The sequence below is a fragment of the Zalophus californianus genome, chromosome 7, assembly GCF_009762305.2.
Source record: "Zalophus californianus isolate mZalCal1 chromosome 7, mZalCal1.pri.v2, whole genome shotgun sequence".
Classification (NCBI taxonomy): Eukaryota; Metazoa; Chordata; class Mammalia; order Carnivora; family Otariidae; genus Zalophus; species Zalophus californianus.
The window spans coordinates 782,964-799,313 of NC_045601.1; the positions used below are offsets into that span (position 1 = coordinate 782,964).

At 49.4% G+C, this 16,350-nt stretch overlaps 1 protein-coding gene across 11 annotated transcripts in view; it reads left to right on the forward strand.

The window, feature by feature from the left end:
- The window catches only part of WDR27 (WD repeat domain 27), a 157,870-nt gene that overhangs the window by 36,862 nt on the left and 104,658 nt on the right, over positions 1-16,350 (forward strand). For all 11 annotated transcript variants that reach the window (XM_027602977.2, XM_027602971.2, XM_027602979.2 and 8 more), the window contains 4 exons: positions 3,095-3,216; positions 4,215-4,348; positions 8,181-8,278; positions 9,644-9,765. In XM_027602977.2, coding sequence (XP_027458778.2) covers positions 3,095-3,216; positions 4,215-4,348; positions 8,181-8,278; positions 9,644-9,765 — 476 coding nt within the window. The remainder of the gene's footprint in view (positions 1-3,094; positions 3,217-4,214; positions 4,349-8,180; positions 8,279-9,643; positions 9,766-16,350) is intronic.

Here is a 16,350-nt window from a genome sequence, read left to right on the forward strand (position 1 = left end):
GCCTTGTACCACTGGGTTACTAGTCATATGGTTCAACTTTGAAAATACAATTGCTTTCTCCACACTTCACACAAAAAGCAGGAAAATGGGCGCTTTAATATTCATCACAATCCAGGACAAATGAGGCCAGTATAATCTGGATATTTTGTTGTGGTTAAAATTGGTTGCTAAGTTAGAATCCCATCCTAGAGAACTCAGGACTGGGTCCCAGGAGAGCATGGCCAGTTGTGCATCCCAGCTTGAAAGCCAGTGGTCATGATGGCATTTAATTTAGTAAGGGCTTCATGTTTGTGCTTTCGAATGTGGAAGGCCGCCCATCACACCTTGTTGTCCAGCACAAGCATTGTGGGGACCCCGCTTCCGTCCCTCAGCGAGTGCTGGGCACAGAGCAGATGCTCGAGGACACGGGTGGATGGATCTCAGCCATTGCAGGAGGATGTGCCCAAGGCTGCGGGGTGGAAGAGTGGAATTCTGGGGCCAGCCACTTCACAAGATTAAATTTAGTTAAGATTTTATTAAATATTACGGAGTTGCTTAAAAACCAATTCTGAGAAAAGGGTGAACTTGAGCTCAGAACATCTTGCTTTCTGGTGTTAAAAGTTCTCAGTCCGCTTGGTCTCAGCCACACTGTGGCCATCCTGCGTTCCTTCTCTGTGGCGTCGGGGGTCACACACCTCAAGCCAGGCCCTGGCCTCAGGGAAGGGGAGGACTCGGATGTGTCTTGTGTCCTGTTCATTCTGTTCCTGAGGTTTATCGCTGCAGTGTGCATGCCACAGGGGCACCTGCCATCCAAGACGGGAGGCCGTCAGTGTGGTTCAGCGAGAAGGCAGTGTGTGCAGCGTGGAGCTGTGCTGAGGGGAGGAAAGGGAGGAGCCCAGCCGAGGTCCCTGCTAGGCACGCTGGCCGGCTGGAGCTGGGGCCCTGCGCCGGGCCTTGTGGTCACAGCTGCTTGGTGCAGGCTGGGGCTCGGAGGAGAAGGTCGTGTAGTGTTCTCATTCGGAGTCAGAGAGGTCTGTCCCTGCCTTACTGGCTGATGCACTGGGTGGGCTCATCGGTGCCCCGGTGATGCTTGGGGGCCAGCAGAGGGGTGCCTGTTTAGGGTTTCTGCGATAAGAGCACTTCAGCCTTCTTTGGTAACTCAGCTGACCTTGTCTGGGCGCCCAGGCCCAGAATACTAGTTAGCAGGGAGGGATGGCAGGGCAGAGGGTGTCCCCACTGCAGTGGATTACCGCTCAATTGGGAAGAATTACACCCAGCTAAATGGTGGTGACTTCACTGCCCGTGTCCCTTTGACTCGTGGCTTGTCGGCCTTGTCACTGCAGGGTAAGGCGGTGGCGGTCTGAGCTCCCCTATGCGTTGTTGAGGAAGGGAGCCACTGAGCTGGAAATACAGGTGCATCTGCAGGTTCCAGGCCAGAACAGGCAGAGCCGCCTACCCGTCACGGCCCAGAGCACATGGGACGCTAGCGGGTGGTCGTGGCTTCTCAGACACACTGACCTGCAGTGAAGCGTCACAGGTGCCATCCCTGGTGTCCCCCGGCCTTGCTATTTCTCAGCAAAGCAGCGACGGTGCAGGCCTGAAGCCTGGCGCAATGGGGCCTCTGTCCTTCTGGTAAAACTCCCAGAAACCTACACCAGAGGGCAGCAGAGCTATTCGGGAAATCCGACTCTGGTTGTCCTGGGTCGCGGTGCCTACTCTATAGATCTCTCCTGCCTTTTCCATCTCTTCCGAGTTGGTTCTCTGGCTGGTCGGCCCCTCACTGTCTCCTCTGTGGTGGTCCAGCCGCAGCAGCAAGAATGTCCTCATGGGGGCCCTGGCTTCCGTGCACGTTCGGTTACAGAGTGCTTGAGCCGGAGGCTGGCGCGTTCCCAGACGCGCGGCCGCGTCTGCGGGTCCTCTCTCTGCCGTCCCAGCCCGACGCGGGGCCCGCAGGGAAAGGTGGCTCTGCTGTGCTGCTGGGGCCCCTGGGCCCGTCCCCGTGCCCCATGTGGCACAGCACCATCCAGACTCCCCAGCTGTGCCGTGGCAGGGGCGCTTGCACCCCAGCCGCCCACGCTGCCCCTCTCCACTCCAGAAAGCCCGCGGTTTTCATTTCCCCAGCAGCCTGGCTCTCCCTGTCCTTGGGCTCCTCTGCATGGCTGGTGGCAGCAGGGGCAGGACCCTTTGAAGCGGCCTCCTGGGCCTCTGCTGGAGGCAGGATGCAGAGGTCAGCCTGCGTGGGAGACGGCCGGCGCCCGGTTGAGAAGGAGCAGGGCTGGCTGGCGGCCTGGCGCAGTGGTAGAGCGTCCGGCTCCCGCAGGGGTGCGCGTCTGTTCTCTGCGCCGCGTGGAGCTGAGGCAGGCGGGGGACGGGGAACCCGCGCGCAAGGACGGGCCGTCCCGTTGACCTCCTGTGCGATTGCGGTGGTTGACGGACCGCGTTGGGTGCCCAACCCGGTGCCTGGCCGGTCAGGCTCCGGCCCACAGCAGTGCACGCGCCTCTCAGTGACAGAGATTGCCCCCAGGACACACTGCGGTTGGCACAGTAGAGCTTCTCTTTAGGTGTTTCGATAGGAAGAGAGAAGCAAGTAACCGGTATGTTCTCGACCCGGTGATGGGCCTGAACGTTACTGCTCATCTCATTCCTGCACACCCCCGCGTGCTGCGGGCCCTGTGGGGCGTGTTCATGCAGCCTGTTGCTGGCGGCGCCGCAGACCCCGACAGCCATAACAGTAGTCAGACCGTATGTGGCCGCACGCAGCGAATCCTTCTGCCTTTTCCTTCAGTGTTGAGAGAGCAACAGCTCTTGAAGACGCGTCATTGTGAAGCCCACAGACTTCCGTACCTCTTATAATGCTACATTTTGTGAGTTTCTACAGTTTATGTTCTTTTCAAGCACAGATGCACACGTAATTTTGAACTCCATGTTTTAAACATACATTTTTGAAGTACCTCCTTCACAAACTGTACTGAGCCTTTAAAGGAATCCTCGGGCTTTGGTCTCACTGCTGCCAGCATGGCTTAGGAACGCCTCTGGCCTGGCGATTTGCTCCTGGAACAGCCGCGTTCTGTGGGATGGAAGTCCCAGGGGCACCTGTGTTTGTGTCTTCCGTTAGGTCACGACGGGGCGGTGAGCACCGTGTGCTGGAGCCATGATGGCCGGTGGCTGTTGTCTACCTCCCGGGACGGGACGCTGCGGCTGTGGTCACTCCGTGGGGCAGAACTCGCGTTGTGTGTGGTAACGGGCCACCCCAGCGCCGGCTGCGGGTGGGGTTTCACTGACCAGCCCCGCGGCCCCCAGACCGGCAGTCACAGAGGCACGCCAGCACCTTCATGGGGCCAGGAGCTCTCACCAGGAGCGTGGGAAATGGGGTGAACCACAGTTGCTCCGGTGCACCCGCGGTGGTCAGTGATCAGCATTTTCTTACATGTATGCATGTGCATACTCACACACGTGTGCACTTGCGTACATGTGTGACAGCTGCGCGCGCACACGGAGACGTGTGCACTTGCGTACATGTGTGACAGCCGCGCGCGTGCACACAGGCACATGTGCACTTGTCCGCACGCACTGTTACTTGTGAGTGTTTTTGCGTGCTTAGAGGAGACCATTTGGAGACAATGGGAGAGACGAGAAGGGCGGTGGTGTTGATGTCACAGCTGAGGTGGGAGAGGGAGGTGACCACAGGGCCACACCCCCACGAGTCAGATCAGGAGCTGGGGGACTGCAGATTCTCCAAGCTGTGGTTAGCGTTTATCTCCTGCGGGTCTTACTGTGAAAGGGGGATTGGATCCTAGGAAGACTAGCCAGGAAGGGAAATCGTCAGACTGGGGACTCCGGGACGAGGCGTTTGGGAGCAGCTTCAAGGGAACGGGTCTGTTTTAGGGTCGTTGACACTGTCATCTCGCACGTGACACTGACGCCTCAGAACTGTGTTCCACGGTTAGAATTTATCTTTAATAAAATCCTCACTACTTAATATCCTCACTGCCAAGTATCAATTTTATTTTATTTTTAAGTTTTTAAATGGCTGGGATTCAAAATACTCACTACAGAAACACTTTAATCATGTGACATCTTTCAGAAGTAGTCGGGAAGAAGAAACAGAACGGTGAACCGGTTCTAAGGAAGTGTGGCCACGTTTAGGGTAGACGTGTGGGTTGGTGGGAAAGAGTCTCCGCGTGTGTCTTGTCTGCCTCTGTTACGCTGGCCATGACTACTGATTTACGTTCCAGGGCAAAGACGTGTTTTCTAAGCCTGCTCGGTCTGCACAGTTTTATTACATAGACACTTTTATATTGTTGTCTTCGGGCCCCGAGCTCCAGCTCCTCAAGTACCACGTCGCCACCTGCAGGGATGGGATCCAAAGGTGCGTAGCCAGCTCTTTGCTTCCTTTCCCTCCATGGTCGGGGGAGCCTTGTTTCCTGCTGGGTCGTATGTAAATAGAGGGTTTTCATTTACACATGTTGTGCAAAATTGAATCACCTCACTGCAAGCTGCTGGTGAGAGCCGAGGGATGGGCTTCTCCCTCCTCAGAGCTCACCTGCAGTGCCTCATGCAGGGGCCTTGGCGTGACGAGAGGCTCCGGGGCTTTGGAACGTGGAACTCTGACCTTGGTTCAGCAACGCGTCTGATTGATATTATGTGGTATGACTCCTACTGTGTTTGTAGTGACGTTAAAACGGGAACTGTTTCATACACACACGCACGTGCTAAATATACAGATGGAACACCTGTTCACACTTCCCTGTGCAAATATTAACATTTGTTTTGTTTTCGTATTTTTAAAGGAATACAACATTATGGGGATAATTAGTGGCCTGCCTTCCTGGGCCAGTTCCCACCCCCTCTTTCCTCTGCTTTTCTTTGTCCTTACCATGGTGGGTGTAGCTACCATCCGTCACCCTCCAGAGTACCCGGTACTGTTCACTGGACGCCCTGTGCTGCACTCCCTCAGCACCCATGTGCCATAGTCCCCTTCCCCTATTCTGCCCACCCCCCCACTGCCCCCCGCCCCTCCCTCCCGCCAGCCACCGGTTTATTCTCTGTATGAATCTGTTTCTGTTTTGTTGTTGTTATTCTTTTGTGTTTTAGATTCCACATGTAAGTGAGGTCATAGGGTATCTGTTTTTCTCTGACTTACTTCACTTAGCATAAAACCCTCCAGGCCCATCGTGTTGCACATGGCAAGGTCTCATCCGCTCTGACGGCCGAGTAGTACTCCCCCGCGTGTACATACACCCCATCTTTACCCACTCGTCCGACCGCGGGCACCTGGCTGCTTCCAGTCTTGGCTGTGGTAACTTTCCTCATGTTGAGATTGGTGTGTTTGCTTCCCATCCACGGTTTTATATTTGCTAATGCAACATACCTTTCATAATAATCAGAGTTCCGTTTCTGAGATTTAGCCGTGCCTGTGAATGTGACTTCAGTCTGTTCGCAGCAGCTGTTACGAAATTCTCTGCAACAGGTTCGTGCCATAGCGTCCTCGCCCATATCCTGTTGTCGCCGGAGATCCGGCTTCTTCCGACTCGCCCCTGTTCTCTAACCAGTGCTGTGCCGGATTTCCTTGTGCACGTGTGGACGTGGGGCCGTGGGGGCTGATTTCAGACTCGTCTGCTCTGTGCCAGCAGCGAGCTGTGTGTGGCACACACAGTGAGGTGGGTTCTGTCTTTCTCTGGAGGCTGTCTGTCCTTCCATCCTCTCTGCAGGGGATGCCATGCTGTCTTCCTTGCTATAACTAAGTACCTGGTTGTGGTGTTTCATGTCAGCCTGGAGCTGAGCCATCTGGAGGAAGGAGGCTCGCAGGCTTGAGGACTGTGTGCTGGTGCTGTCCTGCTACTTTTCGCTTTATGATTTCCAGGTAGCTGCTCTAGCTCCAGGCGTCACATCCATATTCTTACAGCAACATGAAGGGGGAGACTGTGCTGGAGCCAGCAGGCAGCAGACCCCTGGGAGCATCTCAGGCCCTTGGGGCTGGGACCTGCCTTGGGAGCGTGCGGGCAGGGATTGTCAGTTTATAAACTGGGCAGATAGCTGCAAGACTCCCCTCAGCCGTCAGACGTGTGGCGTCACCCCATCAGCGCGTCAGTGCTCTCACTGTGGGGCGCGTGAGGTTGAATGGGCTTGCGTTTCTGGAGTCTGAGCTCAGGGTCTGTCTTGCGAGTCACTGTGGGTTCTGTTTCACCCACAGTCCCTTGTGCCCATCGGGAGACCTGTGGGCAAGTTTTCAGCTTAGTAGCCTTATTGGGTAGCTTTTTAAGTGTGAAGGAGGAACACACATGGCAGGTGTCCCCGGGTCTCAGCCAGAAGATTGCCTTACTCTTAGGTCAGCCACTTGGCCAAGAAATGTGTGCTGAGGCCAGGATGGATTTGGCTCAGGTGTGATGTATCTATGGGGTCCCAGCTGCTCCTGAGCAGGACGCGGGCGCCGTGGCCGGGCAGACAGCAGAGAGTGCCCGGGGCTCCCTGTGGCATTACCCCTGCAGCCTCCTGGCCCCTGTCTCCCGAGGCTGCGGTGTGGCGTCATGTGCCTGCCCCATCTTACTAGCCTGCTTTCCACTGGAGTGAGTTTGGGGCCAGGTATTAGGAACTGAATGGTTACTGGTTGTTGCAACCCTGGTGTTTTTAATGTCTTCACATTTTTGATAATGCAGTTCCTTGGAAAGAAGTACTGTGTTTGCAGACTATTTGCTTCAGGTCCAGCAGCCAAAGTTGGGGCGTGGAGACGGCCTTCACGCTGGATCCCTTCCATGCTCGCCTCGCACGTGCTTAACACGGCCCTTTGCGAGCGGTCTGACCCTCCAGTGGGTGGTCGTGCGCAGCCCGGGCGGCCTCACCCCCTCCGTCTGGGGAGATGCCCCATGGAGGTTGTTGGAGAAAGGCCCTTGCCCAGGCCTGCTGCTTGCTTGGGCTGCAGCTGCCTTCCCCACTTAAACGCCTGCATCAGCTGGGGGTGGGGACTCTTGGAAACTGGCAAGGCTTCCGAGGGTGGGACGCCACAGCTCACACAGGCCGCAGGCGCGAGTGCCCCTCAGCGAAGCTGTGTGTCCCTCGGGCAGGGCTCCTGCCAGCCCCGTCAGCACTTGTCCTGGCCCTTCGCCCTGCCCGTCCTCTCCCTCTGAGCTGAGGTGGGCACGCGGCCCACTATGCCACATGAATACCTGTGCCTTAAACGGGGACTGTCCCTTCCCCCGTCCCACCTCACCCCCATGCCCTGTGGTTTCAGCCGTGTGCCCTCTCTGTTGGCTTGCCTGATCTTTCTGACGTGGCTCTCCTGGTCTGTGGTGTCTGCAGAGCTTCTCCACGGCTCTCCCCATGAAACGGCTGCTTTCTGCTCCATGAACCACCTACTGTTTGATCCGTGCAGTTTTTCAGCAGGAATACACAGTAATTTGTGGGATCTTTGCGTTGTCACTGAGCTTCCTTTCAAACCTCTCCTGCGACTCAGCTCCATCTGTCCCTCAAGTCTGTGTGGGTGACCCCCCACACCGCCATTGCCCCAGGACCTGCTGAGTCACGCCTCTGGATGCCCATCTCTGTGCCTCCCCCGCATATATGGCCCCAGGCCCCCATGCAGCATTCACCCTCCTGTGGAAGGTACAGGCTGACGGCCTGTTCATCCTTCCTCTCAGCGCCCGGCAGGTTCGAGACACGGAGCCCTCCCGCCGCTTTGCCCCATCCCCCACCTGCTCCTGCCCCACTGGGCCATCCCCAGAGGTCTCCCCTGACCCTCCCTGGGCCAGGATCACATTGTAAGATTGCTAGCGGGTTCCTTTCCTTTATAAAATTATTGTTAGGGATTCTTGAGGTCGTTTGTTTATTAAACCAATACTAACTGCTTATGTTACCCTTTAGAAAATATTAACAACATTCGTGTTAGTGGAAATATAGATAATTTATAACCGGTTGGAAGTCTTCTTAAGTATATGTAATTATTTTAGAATTAGGAGAAAAATTTACTTTCTCATAGACAAGAATGAATTATTTGGGGATTTATATGATATTTTTTCATGAAGTTTTCCTAAAGAAAAATTTAGAGTTTCCTAAAGGAAAATTAAGGTAGCTGACTTATTCCTTTGATGTTATAAAATATAATTATTCAGTAATATGAAAACTTTCTTCATATTCAGCTTTTAATGGTAGAATGCTTAATTGTGGGAGAGAAACAGAAAGATCAATTGTCTTTATTTTTCTTTCAGATATAAACAGAAGAGTAGGTGCAAAGGTGTCTTCAGGCTTCCTACGACTGGTATGACAGAGATTACCAGTTTATCAGCTGTAAACGACTTCTATTCCTGTATCCTTGCCTCTGCTCTGGGTTTTCACATCCTGAGCTTCAGCCTCCCAGCAAGAGCGTCTGCCGCGGGCCCAGGCTGCAGGCGCCGTGCTGAGCACCGGGACTCAGGGAGCTCACATCTTCTGCATAATTATATGTGTAGTGATTTCACCTCAGTGGTGAAAAGAGCTTCAAAGGAAAACTAGACTTGGATGCAACAGAGCACAGGACATACATACAGCAGAGCATCTAACCCCGTACTTCCGGTCTGTAGTTTACTGTATAATATGTAGTAATTTAGTACTTTTTAAAAATGAACTACTACACTTACGGTGGGTGGTATCCTTCCATGAACGGAAGTTTGCCCCAGCTCTGTGGAGGGTGGCAGAAGTTACAGCAGTAATGCTGAAGATGAAATTGAGTCTAAAGTTTATTTTTTGACTTTTTTTGGCTAGCATCATCCCTTTTAATTAAAAGCATCGATTTTGATTTATTTAGAAGAAAAGCTCTGATTTTTAGGAATTCATCTTATAAAATTTTAAGTTATTCAGAGGTCTAAGTTATGTTCTTTTGAAGAGTTTTATAGTTGAAATTTCAGAAGGACTGCTATAAGGTATTAGAGGTTCTAGTGTATTTTAATTAGAAATGTGATATTTTTATGCTAGACCCTTTTGCTACACACACAACACAACACCTGTAGCAGAAATGTGTCCTGAGTATTCTGGCCTTGAATGGTGGTTTCTGCATATTTCAGTGTTAGCACTGGGTTTATTATCAAATCTGGTGATCTTTTTATCATATTATTTTTATTACCATTCTATTGATGACAGTGTTCTGGGCTGAACATGGGAGGTTGGATAGTTCTGGTGGTCGCACAAACCCTAAGTTCATCAACTGCCGCTCTTGTCCCAAGTGTAGAAGTTAGCGATGCTCAGCCAATGGTATGCCATGCTGGGAGTTGTGTGCTCTCGTGCAGCCGGCTCTGGGTAGCACTGTCCACGTTTATGGTTGCATTGCCTAATTTTACCTTCAGACCTGTCTTCTGAGCTCAGTACCCGTAGATTCAGCTGCCATTCCATCTCTTGATTTGGGCATTTCCTGGACACCTTGAACTTCATTTCATTGGAGTTAGACCTCTGGGCCTCCCACCTTGGGATGTGTAGCACCTGGGTCCGCCCTTGTCCATGGCCCAGCAGCTCCTGCCAGATGCCCAGGACCAGAGGGGGAAGCGGGGCTGTGAGCACAGCTTCTGTGGAGCTTCAGCTGTTGAAGCCACAGTCATCCTGTGTGTCTTCTGGTGTGTCCCAAAAGTACTAGCAGAATACATGGGGCTGCTCATTCCCGGTGACGGATCGTTGAGAGGAGTTCCCTAACTGAGTCACGCAGATCTTGTGCTCACGGCCGGCCGGAACAGGACCCTGGAAGTTTTCGACCTCAATGCAGGTTGCAGCGCAGCCACAATCATAGAAGCCCATTCACGGCCTGTTCACCAAATCTGCCAGAATAAAGTGAGTGAGCTGTTGACAGCACATATCATTTGTAAAATTGTATGTCTAAGCATTTGACTCGTACAGATGTCTGATGCAAGTTTGTACCAGTGCTACCAAATTCCATGTTAATTTTTAGTCATCAGTTTTCTAAGCCTTGATGTTTAACCTTAGAAGATAGTTTAATATCATATGGAATGTTAATTTTCGTACTTTGGTCTTTGATTGTTTTATGGGCCTGTTTTTCAACTTTACTAGTAATGCATTCACACTTAAAACTTGATGAAGGGTTTGGGTGTTTCAGATACTAAAGGATTGAGTGAGTCATGTAGATCCTCCTGGAATGTGAAGCAGCCTTCAGAAATCAATAGTTTTTCTTTTTAAGATGTACCTACTCTGTTTTTTTTTTTTAATTTTTTTAAAGATTTTATTTATTTATTTGAGAGAGAGAGAATGAGAGATAGAGAGCACAAGAGGGAAGAGGGTGAAGCAGACTCACTGCTGAGCAGGAAGCTCAATGCGGGACTCGATCCCAGGACTCCAGGATCCTGACCTGAGCTGAAGGCAGTCGCTTAACCCACTGAGCCACCCAGGCTCCCAGTACCTACTCTGTTTTGACAGAGTAGTACTTTAAAAACTACCCACAGCTGAGGGTTACAGACTGGAGATTAGAGGAGGTGCTGTTTTGACGAATTCATTGTCTCATAGTTTAGTTTAAAAGACAATTTGCAAGCCAAAAGGCATCTAAGACATTTGTGACCAAAGCTTCTGTTTTTAAGACTGCAACTACAATTCTGATTTTTGATATATTTGGAGTGACTTTATAATGTCTTCTGAAATCTGCATTATGATTTCAAGGGGATCATTGTTCTTTGTTTTCTGGGCTTTTTTTAGAGGAAGGGAGGGGCAGAGGGAGAGAGAATCCTAGGCAGGCTCCACCCCCACCATCATCACCATCACCACCATCACCAACATTATCATCACCACCATGATCACCATCATCCCTACCATCATCATCATCACCACCATGATCACCATGATCACTACCATCATCCCCACCATCATCATCATCACCACCATGATCACCACCATCAGCACCATCACCATCATCATTTTTTGTGTATGGAAAGTGGTTTGTCAACATTTCCATTATAAATCCCTATTTTCTTTTTCTTTTACTTGTTCTGTTCTTTATTTCTTTCTCGGATTTATCACAGAGCCATGAAAACTTCATCTAGATGAAACTTGGTATGAAAATCTGAAAATCTCAGTTTGATATTTGTTTTTTCCATTTGGTTCCATATTTGTTTTAAATTGTTTCAGCTGGTTAAATTGGAAATACAAAATACAGTTTCGGAGTTTTAAATGCTTTTACTTAAAAAAAATAAAACCCTAGTTTTAAAGTAACGGTAAAGATAATTCTTTTGAACTAAACAATTTTCTCATATTTTCAAAAGAAGTTATTTCATTTTGAAAAATGATGTGATGCTGTTTTGTCTGACATCTTGGGATTTTGTTGTTGCCAGCCCTCTGTTCCCATTTCATGGTAGAAGACTTTTAAACCTTTCGCATTCATTAACTTTTCTCTGTTGCAGAGATTAAATAAGATAATGCAGGTAAATCTCTTAACATATTCTCAGTTCATTAAATGACAACTATTCTTCCTATTTCTTTAAATATAAATTTATGAAGGTTGGTGGGCATTGCCTTAAAAAGTCTCTCTTCTCTGATGCACCTAATTTCACACAATCCCTTTGTTCCTGTGAGTGTTAAGGATAAATGCTCAAGAATTTGCTACTTGCAGTAGAAGATCAGAAGCTGAAGTAAGAAATTGCTTTCAAAGAAATTGTAACACCGAAGGTGGTAGGTGTGGACGTGGGTCATATTTACACAAAGCTGACTGTGGCGAGTGCTGTCACATGAGATGAGAGTGTGGCCACAGTAATGAGGACATTCATTGTGTCCTGGGAAGACCGGAGAAGGCTGCATTTGACGGGGACTCTACCTTGTCACATATTACCAGACAGAATTTGATTTTAGGAGGGTTGTGAAGATGCATAAAACAGACAGGTTGCCTTAGCCCATGCAGTTAGTTTGGGCTAAGAGCCAGGTGGTTCCCGTGCTCCATGTGTCCTCACAGCCTGACTCCCATATGTAAACCCACGGCATGAACACCACGAGTGTGCCCAGCACTGCCTGGTCAGCATCCCCTGTGCAGTCTGTCCGTCCATCCTTCTGCCCTTGCCACCACCCCAATCCTCTGTCTCCACGAGGCTCTTCCTCAACCCGGTCATACTCCCACTGCTAAATACAAGTGACCATCTCAGTGTCTTCCTTGAAATCCCTCGAGGTTCCCAGTAACTCTTGGGATAGAATCAGACTTGGCCTGCAGGCCCTTGGGGCTCTCCTGTCTCATCCCTCTGTGGACTTAGGTCCCAGGCTGGGCTTGTGAGGGAACCTGGGTTGCTGGGCCCAGGCCCTTTTCTTGTGCCATAGATGGCTTCTGCGGGATTCATCGAGCTCTGGCGATGTTTAGCGCCTGGGGGGCACTCACCAGGACAGGAGGAGGCATCCCCCAGTGTTTGCCGTCACGCTCTTACAGGTGCACACGCCATAGCTCACGTGTGCTGTGTGTTCCCACATGCCAGACATGATATGCTGAGCGTGCATGAACTCCGTCCTCAGAGAGCCCTAACGCATGGATGTGGAAGCTGAGACGTGCGGCACCAGTCTCCTGAGATGCGTCAGCAGTGATTGCGCGTCTGGCCACAGAGCTCCCGGTCCAAACCCCAGTGGGGTGCTGTGGTCTGGGGGCCTCTGTGCTGCATCTCTGTGCCCAGGCCTGGGGCCTCCTGATAACGAGCCTAATGAGCAGGACTGTGATCCCGTCACTGCACGTCTGCAACACTTCACCACGGCGAGGTCTCGGGCGATGGCCGAGACAGAGCATCCCGCTGCCTGCCCCTTTGTCCTCACCACTCTTGTGGCCTGGACCAGATGAGGACATGCGTGCACGCACATGTGTGTGCAGGTGTGTGAGCATGTGTTTGTCCATGTGTGCATGCATATGATCCACCTAGTAATGAATTCATCTACATGCATCTGTCAGCGAGCCTGCACCTGGCGTGGTTGTGGGCCCTGGGGTACGTGTGTGCAGGAGTGAATCGGTACCCTTCTCCGGAAAGAAGTGGGTTCGCACAGCATCACATACCCTGTGCCAAGGCTTCTCTGGGGGGCCCTCTCTGAGGAGGTGGGCTGGGCCGCAGGTCCATGAGGCGTGGGAGGGAAGCCAGGTGTGCCTTGGGAGAGCCGCGTTCAGGCCCATGTGGTGAAACCCCAGGTGGGGCTTGTAGTCTCAGCACCATCCGGGCTTTATTCCAGGTACAGGGCCGCCGTCATGAAGGCTGAGCAGGAAGGTGAGCGACCTCACTGATGCTTGCGTGGGTGTGCGTGAGGGAGGTGCACAGACGTGGAAATAACGAGAGTGCGCCATGTGGTTCCGGCTGGAAGGCCACCCTTGGGGAGGACACTGGTGCTCTGCAAACGTGTGGTGCTTTATGAGCCCCCCACCCCCGGGGGAGCGACAGGCTGGCAAGGGAAGAAGGGGTGTGCTCCTGAGCAGCAGCACCAGCTTGCATGGACCCCGGCCCTACAGGGGGCGGTGTGTCCATAGCTGCTGCCCTAGTGCACAGCTGCTCCTTCAGCGGCAGGTGGCTTCACGGGATGGGCCGTAGCCGGCGCTCCGTCTGCTCAGTATCTGCCGTGGTCCCGTCACCTGCCCGGACCCTGGCTCTGGCTGATGCAGGAGCGGCTTGGGGCCACAGCATTCCCAGTGGGCGTGGGCAGGGGCTTATGACGTAGCCTGTTTTCAGGGTGTGGTGTCAGCTGGAGGAAGTGTCCCCTTCCTGAAGGATGTGTGGGTCTCTGGGACAGTGTCTCTGCGTTTCAGGAGCCCCTAACAGATTCCTGGGCAGCTTCTCTCCAGACACACAGTGTCGACAGCACTGTCAGTAGCCGGTGCAAAGCCACTGTGGTGACGGGACAGCCTTCCCTCCTCAGGTGACACGGTGGCCACTCCATAGGTCCCTCTCACAAAACCTCTTGTTGTTATGGGTTTTCGTGCATTTGCTTTAGGAAACTGCTTAAAATTTCTTCTCCATTAAGTAGCAGTGTATGTAATGACCAAACAGTAGCCCGATCTACTTCAAATTGATGTGGCCTTCCAGTGATGACTGATATTTTGGGGATCATTGTGGTGTGCTCTTGGATGAGAGGTGTTGTATTAGGAAAAACAGTCCTGAGGCTTTTTACTGGGAAAATAACTGGTTTAACTTCCTGAAAATACACTTCTGATTGGTATATGGTGGGAGGGAAGGGAAGGAGTGTAAGGTTCCAGATGCTTACACTGTGTTCTAATAGCTTGTTTTTCTAAACTTCTCTTAAATTTTTGTTCAGTTACACAACATACATCAGAGTGTTCTGACCAACCGCAGCCATATGGGAGCTGCTACCCAGGAACGCTCATGTAACACAAATCCTAACCGGCCCAAATGCCCTATTTCCAGTAAAACATAAAATAGATCATTCCGAAGTTCTCTTGAGCTCAGGACAAGCATGTCCGTCACATACCAGTAATGCTCTTTTGCAAGCATCCCGGTGTGCAGACTGAAAACCACCTCTCCTGGGGATTGCCCCGTGATTGTTGTTGGAGAAGCAGACTGTTTAATTTTATCACAGTCACAAGAGTACATCAAAAATTGAGCGCCATATTTTCCTATTTTTAAATTGTGTTATATCATTAAGTGGTTTTATTTTTACAATGAAACTACATAATTCTTTTATGATTTACTGATCTCTTTAAAAATCATAGTTATTTTTTTCTTTATACATAATAAAAACTTGACTATTACTTTTTTCTATGCCTGAATAAGATATATGCATTTTTATGATGTAAATACACAATGCTATATAGCTAATTTGAATTGAAAAATTAAATCTGTAATGGTTTAAATAGTTTTCTAATGAAAACATTTTATCACACAGAAAACTTTAGGTTTTCAGCAATAATGGTCAGTAAAATCCATATGATTGCCTTAAGATATATTACTTTATTATCTTTAGATCTTGTATTTTTTTTTTAAAGAAATGAAATGCTTGTGGGGACAGACACAATTATGCTCTGTATCTTTCTGTCTGATTCTTCTTTGATTACCACAACTGAATTTGGTGTAACTCTTTCCCAAGTATGCATCAAAATACATTTTGGGCTGCATGATGGCAGCAAACTGTTTGTATCTCTGTGGTACCTGATTTTTCTTGACACTTGTAGGTATGACTTTAACCCCTCTTTACGCCTTTCCAATGTGTGCATTGAAGCCTATGAATTTCCCTCTGAGTACTGCTTTAGTTGCCCTGTACCACTTGTAGCAGGTGCTATTTTTATTATGCAGTAGTAAACATTTTCTAATTCCCATTAGGACTTTTTTTAACCTAGACTTTATTTAGATGTGTGCTTTTAGGTTTCTACATATATGAGCTTGTTTTTGGTAAACTTTCTGTTACTGATTTCTAATTTTATGGCATTGTCTTTGGAGCACGTGATCTATATGGCACTGATTCTCTTCTACCTGCTGGGATTTTTGTATCTATTGAGAAACTTGGCTCTCTGGTTGATTTTTATGGATATCATATATGTGTGCATGAAAAGAATATGTTCTCACCCACCACTGGGTACGTGTTTGCATAGATGTCTACTGACCCAACCTTATTAATTGTATTCAAATTACTCAGGTTTCCTAATTTTTTGTACCCTCGATTGTTTTTTTTAATTAGAGAAATGTATTAATATCTCTCCCTATGATTGTAATCTTGTCAATTTCTTCTTATAATTCTATTAATTTTTGCTCCATATAGTTACAGGCTGTGTTATTGGGTATATTTAAGTCAGACTTCTTATGTTTTCATTGCAGTGTTCCTTTTATAATATCTATAAACTATTTTTAATGAGGTCTTATTTGCCTTATCTATTTTTTCTAGTACTTTTGCAATCAATCTTGCCTTTTATTTAGCATATGCTGTTTTTCTCCCACCCTTCACGTTCAGTCTTTAAAAGTGATTTTTAAAAAAGATATTATTTATTTATTTGAGAGGAGAGAGAAAGAGAGCACGAATGAAGGGAGCAGCAGAGGGAGAGGGAGAAGCAGACACTCCGCTGAGCAGGGAGCCCAATGTGGGGCTCGATCCCAGGACCCTGAGACCATGACCTGAGCTGAAGGCAGACGCTTAATGGACTGAGTCACCCAGGTGCCCCTAAAAATGATGTTTTAAGTGTTTTTCTTGAAATCCAACTAAGAATCTCTTCTTTTTTTTAACTTGTTGAGTTTTGTCTGTTTATAATTGGTATGCTTACACATTTGATCTTATTTTGTGCATTCTCTTCTACATTAAAAAAAAAAACTTCTGTATTTTCTATTTATCGTGAATTTTCTTTGCTTCTTCATTTCTTCTTCCTTAGCCTCAATTGGATTGATTGAAAAAAGGTTTTAATTCTCTTTTTATCCCTGTGAATGCTTTTGGTTTTTTACTGGTTAACTTCAAGAAACTAGC